Below are 11,508 nucleotides of genomic sequence, written 5' to 3'. Positions count from 1 at the left end.
TGAAACGAATTGATATTTCTGACTATTATGTGTTCTTTACGAAAAGTTTTTGTAAATTTTTTGTGCACTTTTCCTTATAGCATGCCTGCTTCTTGCCAATTTTACATAATGAAACGGTTCCCATGCATGGGATTGATGCATTTTATCCACTCTCGATAAGTAAACCAATAATATTGAAATGAACGGAAATGAATTCAGAAATAAAAAAAACACAATATTTCCGAAATATTGAATGTAAAATAATAATAATATATAATATATATTTTTCGATTAAAACAAGTAAAATGTTCAAGAGTAATTTTACCTTCAAACTGTCCTCTCTCAGATAATAATCGAGATTTATATTTGAATGAATAAATTTTAATGAAAATAAAATTCAATAAAAACAAATAAATTGTGTTCGTTTTTTGTTACCTTTAATTTAACGACTCTTTAAAGAGTGACTAGTAGCTTATGCATCAACTTACCATTTTGGTTCAAATAAAAAGTTCAGAAAACTTTCATTAGATCATTTCAAATACGTCAAAATTTGCCAGAAAATGTTCAATTGGGCTAGTGGCAAATAGGCTTTTTTATTATGGATTATAGAAAGAGTTTGTTTTCCATTAAAATGTTCGGAATGTGTATAATGGGTGTTTATCGAAAAATAACAGATATATGTATTGTTTTTTTTTTGTTTTCTTTTCTTTTAAAGATTAGATTTGTTTACATTGTTTGAGGTTTGTGAATGATTGCTTTCGTTGATATAAGTTACTTGGTTATGTTGTACAAAGAAAGTAGTTGTTAAAATGGACAAATCTGAATAGTTTTTTTTTGTTAAGTTTTATTTTCGGGATATTGTTTATATGCCACTTTTGGCGCCGATTGTTTTCTTTATTTAGTTTTTGTTTTGATGCCAGGCAATTTATTCAACGTTTAGGAGTTCAACGTCGAAGGTCAAACGAGCATTTGGTGGAATAATTCCTGGGTGTCCACGTGAACCATAAGCATAGTCCGGCGAACAGATTAACTGCAAATTAGATCATACAAAATTACGTAAAATGAATGCCAATCAAAACCATTAAATCGAAATAAAATGTTTTCTGTGTTATTATTACCTTTGCACGTTCACCAATCGACAACTGAAAAATACACCACATAAAATCAGTTGATAAATGATATCAGACAAATGATAAAGAGATTCTATCTTGTAAATTAAATACGTTACCTTTGCAACACCTTCGTCCCATCCCTTGATAACCTCACCGCGACCAATAACGAATTTGAATGGTTTGCCGCGAGTTCGTGATGAATCGAATACGGTACCATCATCTAATGTGCCAGTATAGTGCACAACAACAGTTTGACCTGATTTTGGGTAACGGCTTCCTGCATATTTTTCAACCGATAAAAAACATTTTAAGAATACATTTATTGTTTTTCTACACACAGAATATCAATCATGTTAGATAAAACATTTTTTTGTTATTTTCCATTAATCAATGAATATCAACATTTTCACATTTCCATGTGTGTGGGAATTGGCAAATCTTTTGAAAAATTAACCACATTTCGATAAGGCAACGGGAAAAAGCACACTCGCTGCTGCCAATGTACGAAATGAACATATTTTATATCGTACTGATGACACAGATATATTAATATTTATACATAGCATGTGAAATGGGTGGAAAAACACCAAAGTGTGGCAAATCAGAACAAAAAAATATATCACACTTTCTATGCATTACTGGATGAAAATGAACTGATTTATGCGTAATTTAATAAACTTCTTCGTTTTCTTTATGGTAAAACGTTATGAATTTTTCGGATTAAAATATTTGTGTTTAAAAAACGCTTACCGTCCCCTGATGAAATACTGAAATATAGATATAATGATATTGAAACTTAAGTATACATTTTTTTTTTCATCGTGGTTATGATTTTAATATTTCAATTTAAAATACATACCGTTCAATGTCAACACCCATGATTATTCAAAAAAAAAAATTCTCTTCAATACCAGTGGAAAGAAATAAATGCAAATTTTAACTATATTTATTTTGTCGAATAAGACTAAATGCCGTGTGTATTTGCCGCAAAAGAGTCTCTCTCTCACCCCAACTTTCTGTTCTGTATGCGATGAAAGGTGACGCGCGCGTGAAAATTATCTTTTTTTCCTTGAATTCTGCATACAACCAGCGCACCCTGACAACAAACCACCGAAACAACGTACGACAATCATAAAAACTCTACACATATTCAATTAAATCTGCAATATCCATATTGAATGAACAATTTTGAACTTGAAAAAGAAAAAAGAAGAAATTTCTCTTTAAAATTTTATAAATAAAATGTGCACACCAATTTTCAGTGTCAATAAGTTGTCAATTTGAAAAAAAAAAATGATTAACGAAAGTTGTAAACATTTTCAGTTAAAAATATTGTGCATGGAAATATTACGCAGTTCGTTCTGGGCTCAACTCATACATGCACACAGTTGAAAATTGAACGTTTAGCTCATCTTTCGGTAAAAACGTTATGTCCAAGATTCGAATACATTTCGTTTCAAATAAGAAATTACGAAGCCATCCAAACTAGTAAATAAAACATTTTCATTGTGATCAACCATACATAAAAAATTAAATCATCAAAAAAAAAAAAAATTGTGAATGGAGAATAAAATGTGTATTCTGTAGAGTTTGAATGAAAAAAAAATTTGAACAAAATCATATATCGCAACCATAGAATATACAATAAAATAAGCGTGACGTAATCGGTAAAATGGCGTCAATGTATCGTATTTCTCTATATGAATCATTTGTAACTTCTGATCCGATTTTATGAGCGACACGACCGACTTGACGTTAACATCAACAGTAGCGACAGAGTGCGAACGAGACAGCTACACGTTAACACCAATACACACGCATCAACAATACGACGGCATCAATACGTTGCCACTGAAACGTACAACAGTTTTTACACACAACACAATTCGACATCGTCATCAATCGAACAACATCAACACAATACAAACTGTGCAACCAAAAGTCAAAAGAAAAGAAAAATAAAATAATATACAGTGAATTTTTTCGCGGGTTTCGATAAATGTTGTTATTTTTTTTTATTTGTTAAAAGGACACACTTAGACGAAAAATATAATGACACTAACATCCAGAATCACAATTTGATTTAATTTTTTTGTGGTGCTAATAGACATTGTTTATTTTATTTTTTAATTTGTGATTTGTGAGTCTCTGTTATTTTGATGTCCTACAAACATTTTGAATTGGTCAACACCGATTTTTTTTTTTAATCAATATATCCCATAGACCCAAATCAACGAACGAAATTGAAAATCGAATTGAACAGTTTTCATGTGGCATTTACGGTGAAACCAAATTTTAGTGAGAAAATCTGTACGCGTTACCTCCAAATCTTTGGAGTAAATAGATATATTTTCATATATTTTGATTTGTTGACTGTTTTTGTGTGTATCGTGCACACATATTTACATCGTGCAAAAACTGTCTACGTACATGTAATGTAGACGCTGGTTGAAAAAAAGGCGAATTTAAAAATTTAGTGTAAAAAAAAGGAAAGGAAAAGAAAAGACATTATAAACAAATAGAGGCAACAACAGCCGCCGCCGCAACAACAACAGAAGCAGCAGCAGTACACCGTTCGGTAGTGAATGAAAAGGATTCGTTTATTAGTTCAATAAACAGTAGCAGTTTCGTCGACGTTAAATAAGTAAATACTTAAAATGTCCATTTATGAACCGTTTTTTTTTTATAGTTTCAATTTCAAAACTGTTGGTTAACTCTCAACTCTTCGACCATTTACGTACCAAACAGAAACGATTGAACAATAGAACGCATAAGAGTCACCCGAAAAAGAAACAAACAACATTTGAGTAAAACAGTATTTTTTTAGTTCCAAATATATGATTACGTGCTTTTTTCTCTCTTTAAGCACACAAAATATTGTAACCTCCGAGTCGACTCGCATAGCAATATGTATGTCGCATGAGTTGATATGCTGCGAAAGTATCTCTCTTTATGAAAATTGGGTTTTCCGCTTTTTATAGTCGCACTTGTTGTTGTTGTTGTTGTTAGAAGGGAAGAGTGAAATAAATTCTTAAAATAGAAAATTATCTCATCGATAGAACACGCACACAATAATCAATTTCGTGTAAACAGTGTGAGAAAAATGCCTGAACCTTGGATACAAAAAATCTGTCTCAACCAGCTCGAAATGTCAAAGAAAATATGTTTTTGATTGAAAATGTGAACCTTTATCAATAATTAAGAATCCATTTGATTGCGGCTTATTTACATATCAATGTTATGAAACAAAGACAAACGGGGCTGTTGTGTGAAATTTGTGGAATTTTCCTTGCAAAGACATTGTTATCGAAATTATATCCCATGCTCCAGTAAAACCATTCGTTTCTTTATTATGTGATCGAATGAGTTCAGCAACGCAACATTTTTATTGTTATGACTTGAAATGATAAGAGAGCAATAACATAATTCAATATCACATGAAATGTGAGCAACGAGAGATTGCGTGCCATAATAAAAAAAAAATTATATCAACTGTTACTTATTCGATTTTATCTCAATGCTATTCATAAAGAGGTATTTTTTCTCTCTCTTCCTTTCTCTCCTTTTGATTATCGTTTTCAAAACGAATGAAAGATTGGGAACGATGATTCGATGCGAGTAAATCGGTAGAATTTGCTTGAAGCATCCAAACTTTACCTCATACACTTTTTTTATCGACAGTTTCACAAAGAAAACGGTTATAATTCATGCAAAGCGATATTGTTTAACAATCAATTTGAGCGTTAGTCAGAAAAAATCGACAAACCGTTAAAAAAGGGAGAATATAACCCATTGGATCGAAATGATGTTGAGAAGAAAAAAAAAGAGAAACAAACTGTATGGCATATATAATCAATCTGTCTGTCGGTATATTCGCGTTCAATGTATGAAACAAAAGAACAAAAATAAAATCTATTTGCTTGGATCTTGCTTTGTTGTCGGAATTTGTTCTATAACCCATTTCATATGTATTTACATATCTGTTGCTGTGTTTCTACTTAACATTTCTTTATTTTCGTTAGGAGCGGCAATTGTTTTATTCATTCGTTGTTCCTCTTTCTCAGAAGCGCTTTGACATACACGCAATGTAACTCAATTATATTTATAATTCCACTGTGTGCTTGAAAATCAACAAAAAAGCAACGGTTTCAAAGACACTCGCACATATTAAGTACATTACGTGTACTGCATTCTCCGTATGCATCCATTAAACGCATGCATATTAAACATATTTCTCCAGAAATTTAACGATAGAGTTAAAACGATAAGCCGAAAATCGATATCATATGCAGCAATCTAATTTTCTGTATCACATGGAGAGAATGGAATCTTATTTCTTAGCTGGTAAAGCTCTAATTATAAAAATAGTACAAAATAACCGATGATCTGGTAAAAGCACCTGAGTGTCGGTTACTACTACGTTTGGGTGCGCTCACATTATCTTCGTCCGCTCACTTTGTACGCGATTAATTTGTTTTTAATTTCAATTAAAAGAGAAGAAAAAAACAACAAATCTTAAGGGCAAAGAAATTGTGTGCTAGTGTGAGTGTCACGATTTAACCCGTTAGCGCAACTGCATTCAATTACATTTTATGAAAATGATTAAAATGCAATGCAGTACGTTGAATTAGATGGGCCTTGCGCTCATAAACTTCATTATACCATAAGACAACAGAAATAGTCACCACAACAACAGTCACGAGAACAACAAATTCAAATGAGTGGCACACCGCTCAAATGCCATTTAAATTCACTAAAATTATATTCTGAATATTATTCTCTTTCGATCAAAATAAATACCCCATAAAATTATATATACGGTGTGTGTATATTATTTTTATTTTCTATCTCTTTTCAATTGCGCCGTATTGTGTGCCCATTACACCTTTTTATTTATTTTCAAATGAAACACTTCGACATGCATATGCATGTACGAGAGGAAAAATAAAGAGAGCGAGCAAAAGAGAGGGTCATCAATGATTCAAATATGAATATCGTTTTTATAACGAAAATATTTAAATGTTGTTGTCGAGTCTCACTAATTTCAGTTTCTTCGTTTCCATCAAGCTACTTTTTCTGTATTTGTGTGCATTTGTGTGTGTGTATAGTTGTTTGGGCCGATGTGTGTTTTTATATATATTCTTTCATTGCTTGTTTCCATTCTTAGCCGTGTTCACACCACGATACACAAACATGTATCGTATGTTACAGGTTTTTTTTTTCGGCACTGCGATTCGAAGTTGGTATTTTAATATATGTTGAATAGTGAATTTTTGTGTGACCGTTCAAATAGACGTGTTTGACTGTAACACAGAAAGAAGAGAAGAAGAAAAAAACAAACACAATACACACCATCAGCATACTCAAATGCGAGTAGCGAGTGAGACAAACATAATACATCGCTTACACTACACCGCTGTAGTACACACCGCAAAGTCCAAGCAAAAGCAATAAACGTTTTTCTAGTAAAAACAGATACATCGAAACGCGGCCACAAAATAAAGTTGTTCGCATACGGTGCCCTGCCCAACGCGAGAATTTCGATTTCGACACGGAATAGCGCGAAACAAGCTAAACGACGACAAAATTTACGAACACACTACTAAAAATAATATTATTTATTATTAACGAAATCAAACGAAATATTAAAAAATATATATTTTTTTTTGTTCTGTTTTAATTTTCATTTTAAAGCGAAACAATTGTATTGTTTTTTCTAAATTTTGATTCAAGTAAGTTTGTTTTTAAATTTTTAAATTATTAGATCATAAAATTAGTTTCGTTCGTTTATGAGTTTTTAGTTTTGAAAAGTGACTTTAGTTTCAGAAGAATTTCAAATGAGTTATTTACGTTATTTTTTTTTTTATTTCACCGGAAATATTTTCGGTTTTCTCTATCAAGTGTTGAGTGATCTCATCGGCTAACGAGTATATTTGAATGATGATTTAAATTATAATTTGACATTTTGTTGATACAAACATATCAATATTTATGTATATTTTAACAATAGTAAATTATGAATGATTTTTGAAAACAAAGAAAGCGTTGTGCTTCATCCAAGTGTTATCTTCCATTCCCGGTTCAAAAATGCAATGCGTGCACAAGCGATTAATCTAAAATAAAAGCCAAAAAAATAACGATCGCATTCTATTTGATTTGATACTGTTATTCCGTGTTATTCAGTATTCTCAGTTAAAAATGCCATTCACTATATTCAACATATTTGATGTTGTTCTCTAAATGGTCAACGGATCATTGCCAAATTGAATCAATTGAATGAGAATAATAGAATCAAATTAAGAATTTCGCAAACATAGTAAGAATTTATATGGTGAAATTGTGTAATGCGTATTAAGCGTCGAAGACAAATGATCCGCGTGTGTTCTTTCGTATCGTGCTGATGGCGACAGACATGCGGATGATATACATTTAATATACCGAAATAAAGAAAAAAAGAAAACAAAGCTATACTATCGATGAAGCAAAAAATAATGATACATATATATATATCGACGCTGTTTTTAGAGCCATTGAAGATATACTGTAGAATGGGACGTAGAACTAGGTCACACTCTCATACATTAAGTGGGTTCGCGTTCAACTGAATGGAAGGCAACATTAGCTCATAATTTCTTGCACAAAATTCATACATAAAAATCACTCCAACAAGCTGTCGTTTCTCTTTCTCAATGTGTGTGTGTCAAAAAAAAAATATCACGTATCGAATTTGGACTTTGAATTTGGTTGAAAAACTTACTCTTGCCTTTTGTTATAGCGACAAAAAAAAACGAAGAAAAATTAGTAAACAACAATCGCTTGGAGTCATGTCGATGATTTTCTTGCCGATTCGATGTTTAGTGAACCATTCGCGGTCAATTTATAGTCAGTTGAAGTGTAGCCAAAATGTTCCTTGTCTAAATTTGGTATATACACTACTCGGTCGTGCACAAAACCGTTGCTGTATTTGTTGCTGGGCAATTTTCTCATGAATTTCATGCTTCAGTTATTTGCACATGATCATTTGATGACTTTGAAATATGTTTGAATAATATGAGCACCGATGCCATTCCACATTGAAGAAACCCCGAAAGAGCAAATATACGTTCTTATTGAAGCATTATCACATTTAAAATTTACTATATATGCAGAGTGAATTTTATGTATATATTTTATACTAGAATAAATAATTTTTTTTTGTTTTGTTTTGTGTTCGTGAGAACATTGAATGGAATCAGACAAAGTGTAAGGCAGTGCCTGACATCGTATCTACACACATACGATTCATGATCAGCGAGCAGAACGCATAGATCACATTGAATACATGAATGTACTCTTGTGTTACCCGTATTATTCAATTGGAAAATCATGTGGTTTCTATATTTGAACTTAAATCACGGTGAACATTTTCAAACGATCAATTTAATGTTTGAGTTTGTCAACGACAATCTTTTTTTTTTTTCAAAAATGCACTCCAACCACAAAAATACTTCCATGCAAACGATTGAACCCAAACAAAAATTACTGTAATTATGTTTTCCAGTTTTTGTTCCCTTTTCTCTTGCATATACTTTCGTAATACAATTTATTTGTCCATGATATTGTTCCATATTTGTGTATACGTGTTAGTTAATAGCACTCCATTTTTTTTTTCTCAATAGAAAAAGACATTTCCTAGCGAAAGTTTTTTTCGTTCGTGCGTTTGAAATCGTTAGAAATAAACATTTTCAAAGCAATTGCAATGTGAGGAATATTAGAAGTATGTTTGGAAGATAATATAGAAGAAAATGATATCATCAAATTTTAAAATACATCACATCGAATACGTATTATAAACATTAAACGAGAATTCATCTGAATCGTATAATGAGCGCAAAGTCGTAAACCACTGGACTCGTCGAATGAAAAATGAAATAAACGAAAAACAGCATAATGGCCATAAAATAATTGAACTCCGCGCTCAAGTGGATTGCATTTTATCAGTTTCCCCTTGATTATACATTCACATAACTGCTTACGATGAAACTGATGTCAGCCATTTCTCAGAATTAGTTTTCATATAAATATTTCAAGAAGTGTTGATTTAACACTAGATTCATATTTGAAAACCGAACTTTATGTCGATTTTCAACTACTTTCCACATTTTTTTCTCTCTCTTAAGTGGCTTAAACAACATTGTATGGTTTCTCGGTGTAAAGAATTAACCGTTCGATGGTGTTCGAATTCGAATAAATTTTACCCATATAGAATATATCGATTCAAATTCAGCTATTCATAAGCATATATTGTTGAGATTTTCAATTCATGTTGACTTGAAATGAAACGGGAACATTTCTTTCAAATATCATAAGTTTAGAAAATTAGTTATCGGCACAATGTTCACATATCCAATATGGATTTTTTTTTTATATTGTGAACATAAACTTACTTTATCGTCGACGAAAAAAAACACTGTCATAAAATGCAATATTCGTCTACACATGAAATCCAATTATTGTTTGAAACAAAGGGAAAAATATGTGCTTGTTTCAAATTGTGTGCACATTTTATATAAAATTTACTATGTGGGACGGATGCAGATAAAGTAATTCAGTTTATGTCACCATCGGCAATGCTATAATAGAATTTTTATTTTCTCATATTTTTAACGTGCAGTCACTTTTTCCTGGAATTGGTGCCAATTTTTTTTTTTGTTCGTTTGGCATGTGAATTGCATTAAACACATCATTTTTTGCTTCGCCTTTGTTCAGTTTCAAATTATCTTTAAAATGACTTACCAACCAATCACTTGTTATGGACAATTTTTTTTATACCCATTAGCGAAAATATCTAACCATCACAATTTCGACATTTCTTTGACCATAACAGTAATAGAAAATCCATTCAGAAAATGTTGAGTTTTTTATTTGAAATTTTGTTAGATGGACGATATGTTTCGACATTTCATTCTCAAAATGCATAAATTATTGTTGTTCGCATTAATCAAATGTTTTTGAGACTAATTGCAACTTTCACTATGGTATGACTGCATTTACTTGACTGTATTTGAGATCAAATTCAGATGAATCAATTCATATGCTATTTATCATTGCGAAAGCACGATAATTCTGAATGTGGTGGTCTGAATTTAATTTGAAATTACCTTTGAATTACATTGCCTGTACCGACGCATCGAAATAAATGATTTCAAACCTCGATTATGACGGCGACGACGCCCAAGCCAATTTGTGTTTATCACATTATGCGAATGTTCAGAAAAACAAGCATATACATATTGTCTACGAAATGGGTGTGTTAATTGTGTGTTAAAAGTCGCACAAGTTAAATGAATGTAATGTCCAATTACCTAAAGAATAGCTTTGCAACGAACAACATAACTGAAAATCTATTTATCATCCATGTAATAAAACCGTATATGTAAACCTGAAGTTCTATGAATAACGTTTTTCTCGTTGCCTAAGTCGGTAACAAGAAGAACAAAAGATGAACTGAGCATAAGATATATTCGGGAGCATTACCAATATTGACATTGACATGACCATGCATTCGATGGTCTCATCGAAATTAAGACGACACTGACAAAATAAAATGAAAAAAGAACAAAAAAATATTGGAAAAATGTAGACAAAGTACATAAGTGAAAGCCAAATTAATATTTAATTAGACACGAACTGTACTCTTGTTCTTGGTGCTATTGATTAAAAAGCGATGCGAATTGGTCTGATCAATTTTTTCTTTCACTTTTGTTGCAATTTGTCATCGGCTCAGAACAGATGTGAGCCGGTTCTTCTGTTTTGCTTTATGTATATCTCTCTCTCTTTTTTTGCTTAAAATGTGTCTACCATATACACGCACGGCTTTGGCGCCAGAATATTATCCGCCACATATACATACATTTATTGTCCCCATTGTACAGACGACGATTAAGTCGGCGTTTAAATGTAACGGTGTCATTCCATCAATAGGATACCAACACTAAATCTACACGGCTCCAAAACTCGAATTTATATTCGAAGCCGAACACTTCAAGTGTTAGTAAGCGATAATATAGACGAAGGAATACAATCAATATTAAACACAATACAGAACAAACATGAAATAGGTGTGTTTCATCATTTTGTTATGATAATTACCACCACATTCATTTTTCGAAACATAAACACAAACAAATCGTATGCTGTTTATCACATTAACATGTTTTCGATTGTGATTTATTTCGTAGACCAGACATTACATTCATTTCATCGCAAATTCTCTGTAATATCTCATCAAAATTATTGAATTTAAATTATATATTAATCACTTTTAAAACGTTTGTTCAAATCCATAGATTACACATGTTACAAAACAGTCGAAACATACAAATCAATGCCATCGATAAGATAAAAAAAAAATTGAAATTATCGCTAGAAACAGATT

The 11,508-nt window shown here is 31.6% G+C and overlaps 2 protein-coding genes across 6 annotated transcripts in view; one reads left to right on the top strand and one right to left on the bottom strand.

Moving 5' to 3' along the window:
* Positions 1 to 542: 542 nt before the first annotated feature.
* On the bottom strand, positions 543 to 2,144 carry LOC116341173 (12 kDa FK506-binding protein). The gene is made up of 5 exons (XM_031768093.1): positions 1,951 to 2,144; positions 1,842 to 1,858; positions 1,208 to 1,368; positions 1,098 to 1,121; positions 543 to 1,009 (listed from the first exon to the last, which is right to left on the bottom strand). Exons 1-5 carry the CDS (start codon positions 1,968 to 1,970, stop codon positions 905 to 907), a joined length of 327 nt encoding a protein of 108 aa, XP_031623953.1. The 5' UTR covers positions 1,971 to 2,144; the 3' UTR covers positions 543 to 904.
* Positions 2,145 to 2,740: 596 nt separating this feature from the next.
* The window catches only part of LOC116341128 (protein 4.1 homolog), a 33,767-nt gene continuing 24,999 nt past the window's right edge, over positions 2,741 to 11,508 (top strand). The window contains exon 1 of one of the 5 annotated variants that reach the window (XM_031768054.1): positions 2,741 to 3,735. The gene's annotated coding sequence lies outside the window, so the exon portion shown is untranslated. Of the gene's footprint in view, positions 3,736 to 6,787; positions 6,824 to 11,508 lie in introns of those variants that run through there. The other 4 variants (XM_031768047.1, XM_031768010.1, XM_031768040.1 and 1 more) reach the window with 4 other exon arrangements.

Source organism: Contarinia nasturtii, unplaced genomic scaffold (genome assembly GCF_009176525.2).
Source record: "Contarinia nasturtii isolate CC-2019 unplaced genomic scaffold, AAFC_CNas_1.1 Cnas_scaffold_129, whole genome shotgun sequence".
Taxonomy (NCBI): domain Eukaryota; kingdom Metazoa; phylum Arthropoda; class Insecta; order Diptera; family Cecidomyiidae; genus Contarinia; species Contarinia nasturtii.
This window is presented reverse-complemented; position numbering and strand designations above follow the sequence as displayed.

Excerpts from the sequence above, each read along its gene's own strand:
- LOC116341173 (XM_031768093.1), bottom strand. The coding sequence starts at position 1,970 with ATGGGTGTTGACATTGAACG. Across the intron at positions 1,122-1,207 it reads GGGACGAAGGTGTTGCAAAG|TTGTCGATTGGTGAACGTGC; the intron begins GTAACGTATTTA and ends TGTATTTTTCAG. Across the intron at positions 1,010-1,097 it reads CGATTGGTGAACGTGCAAAG|TTAATCTGTTCGCCGGACTA; the intron begins GTAATAATAACA and ends TCTAATTTGCAG.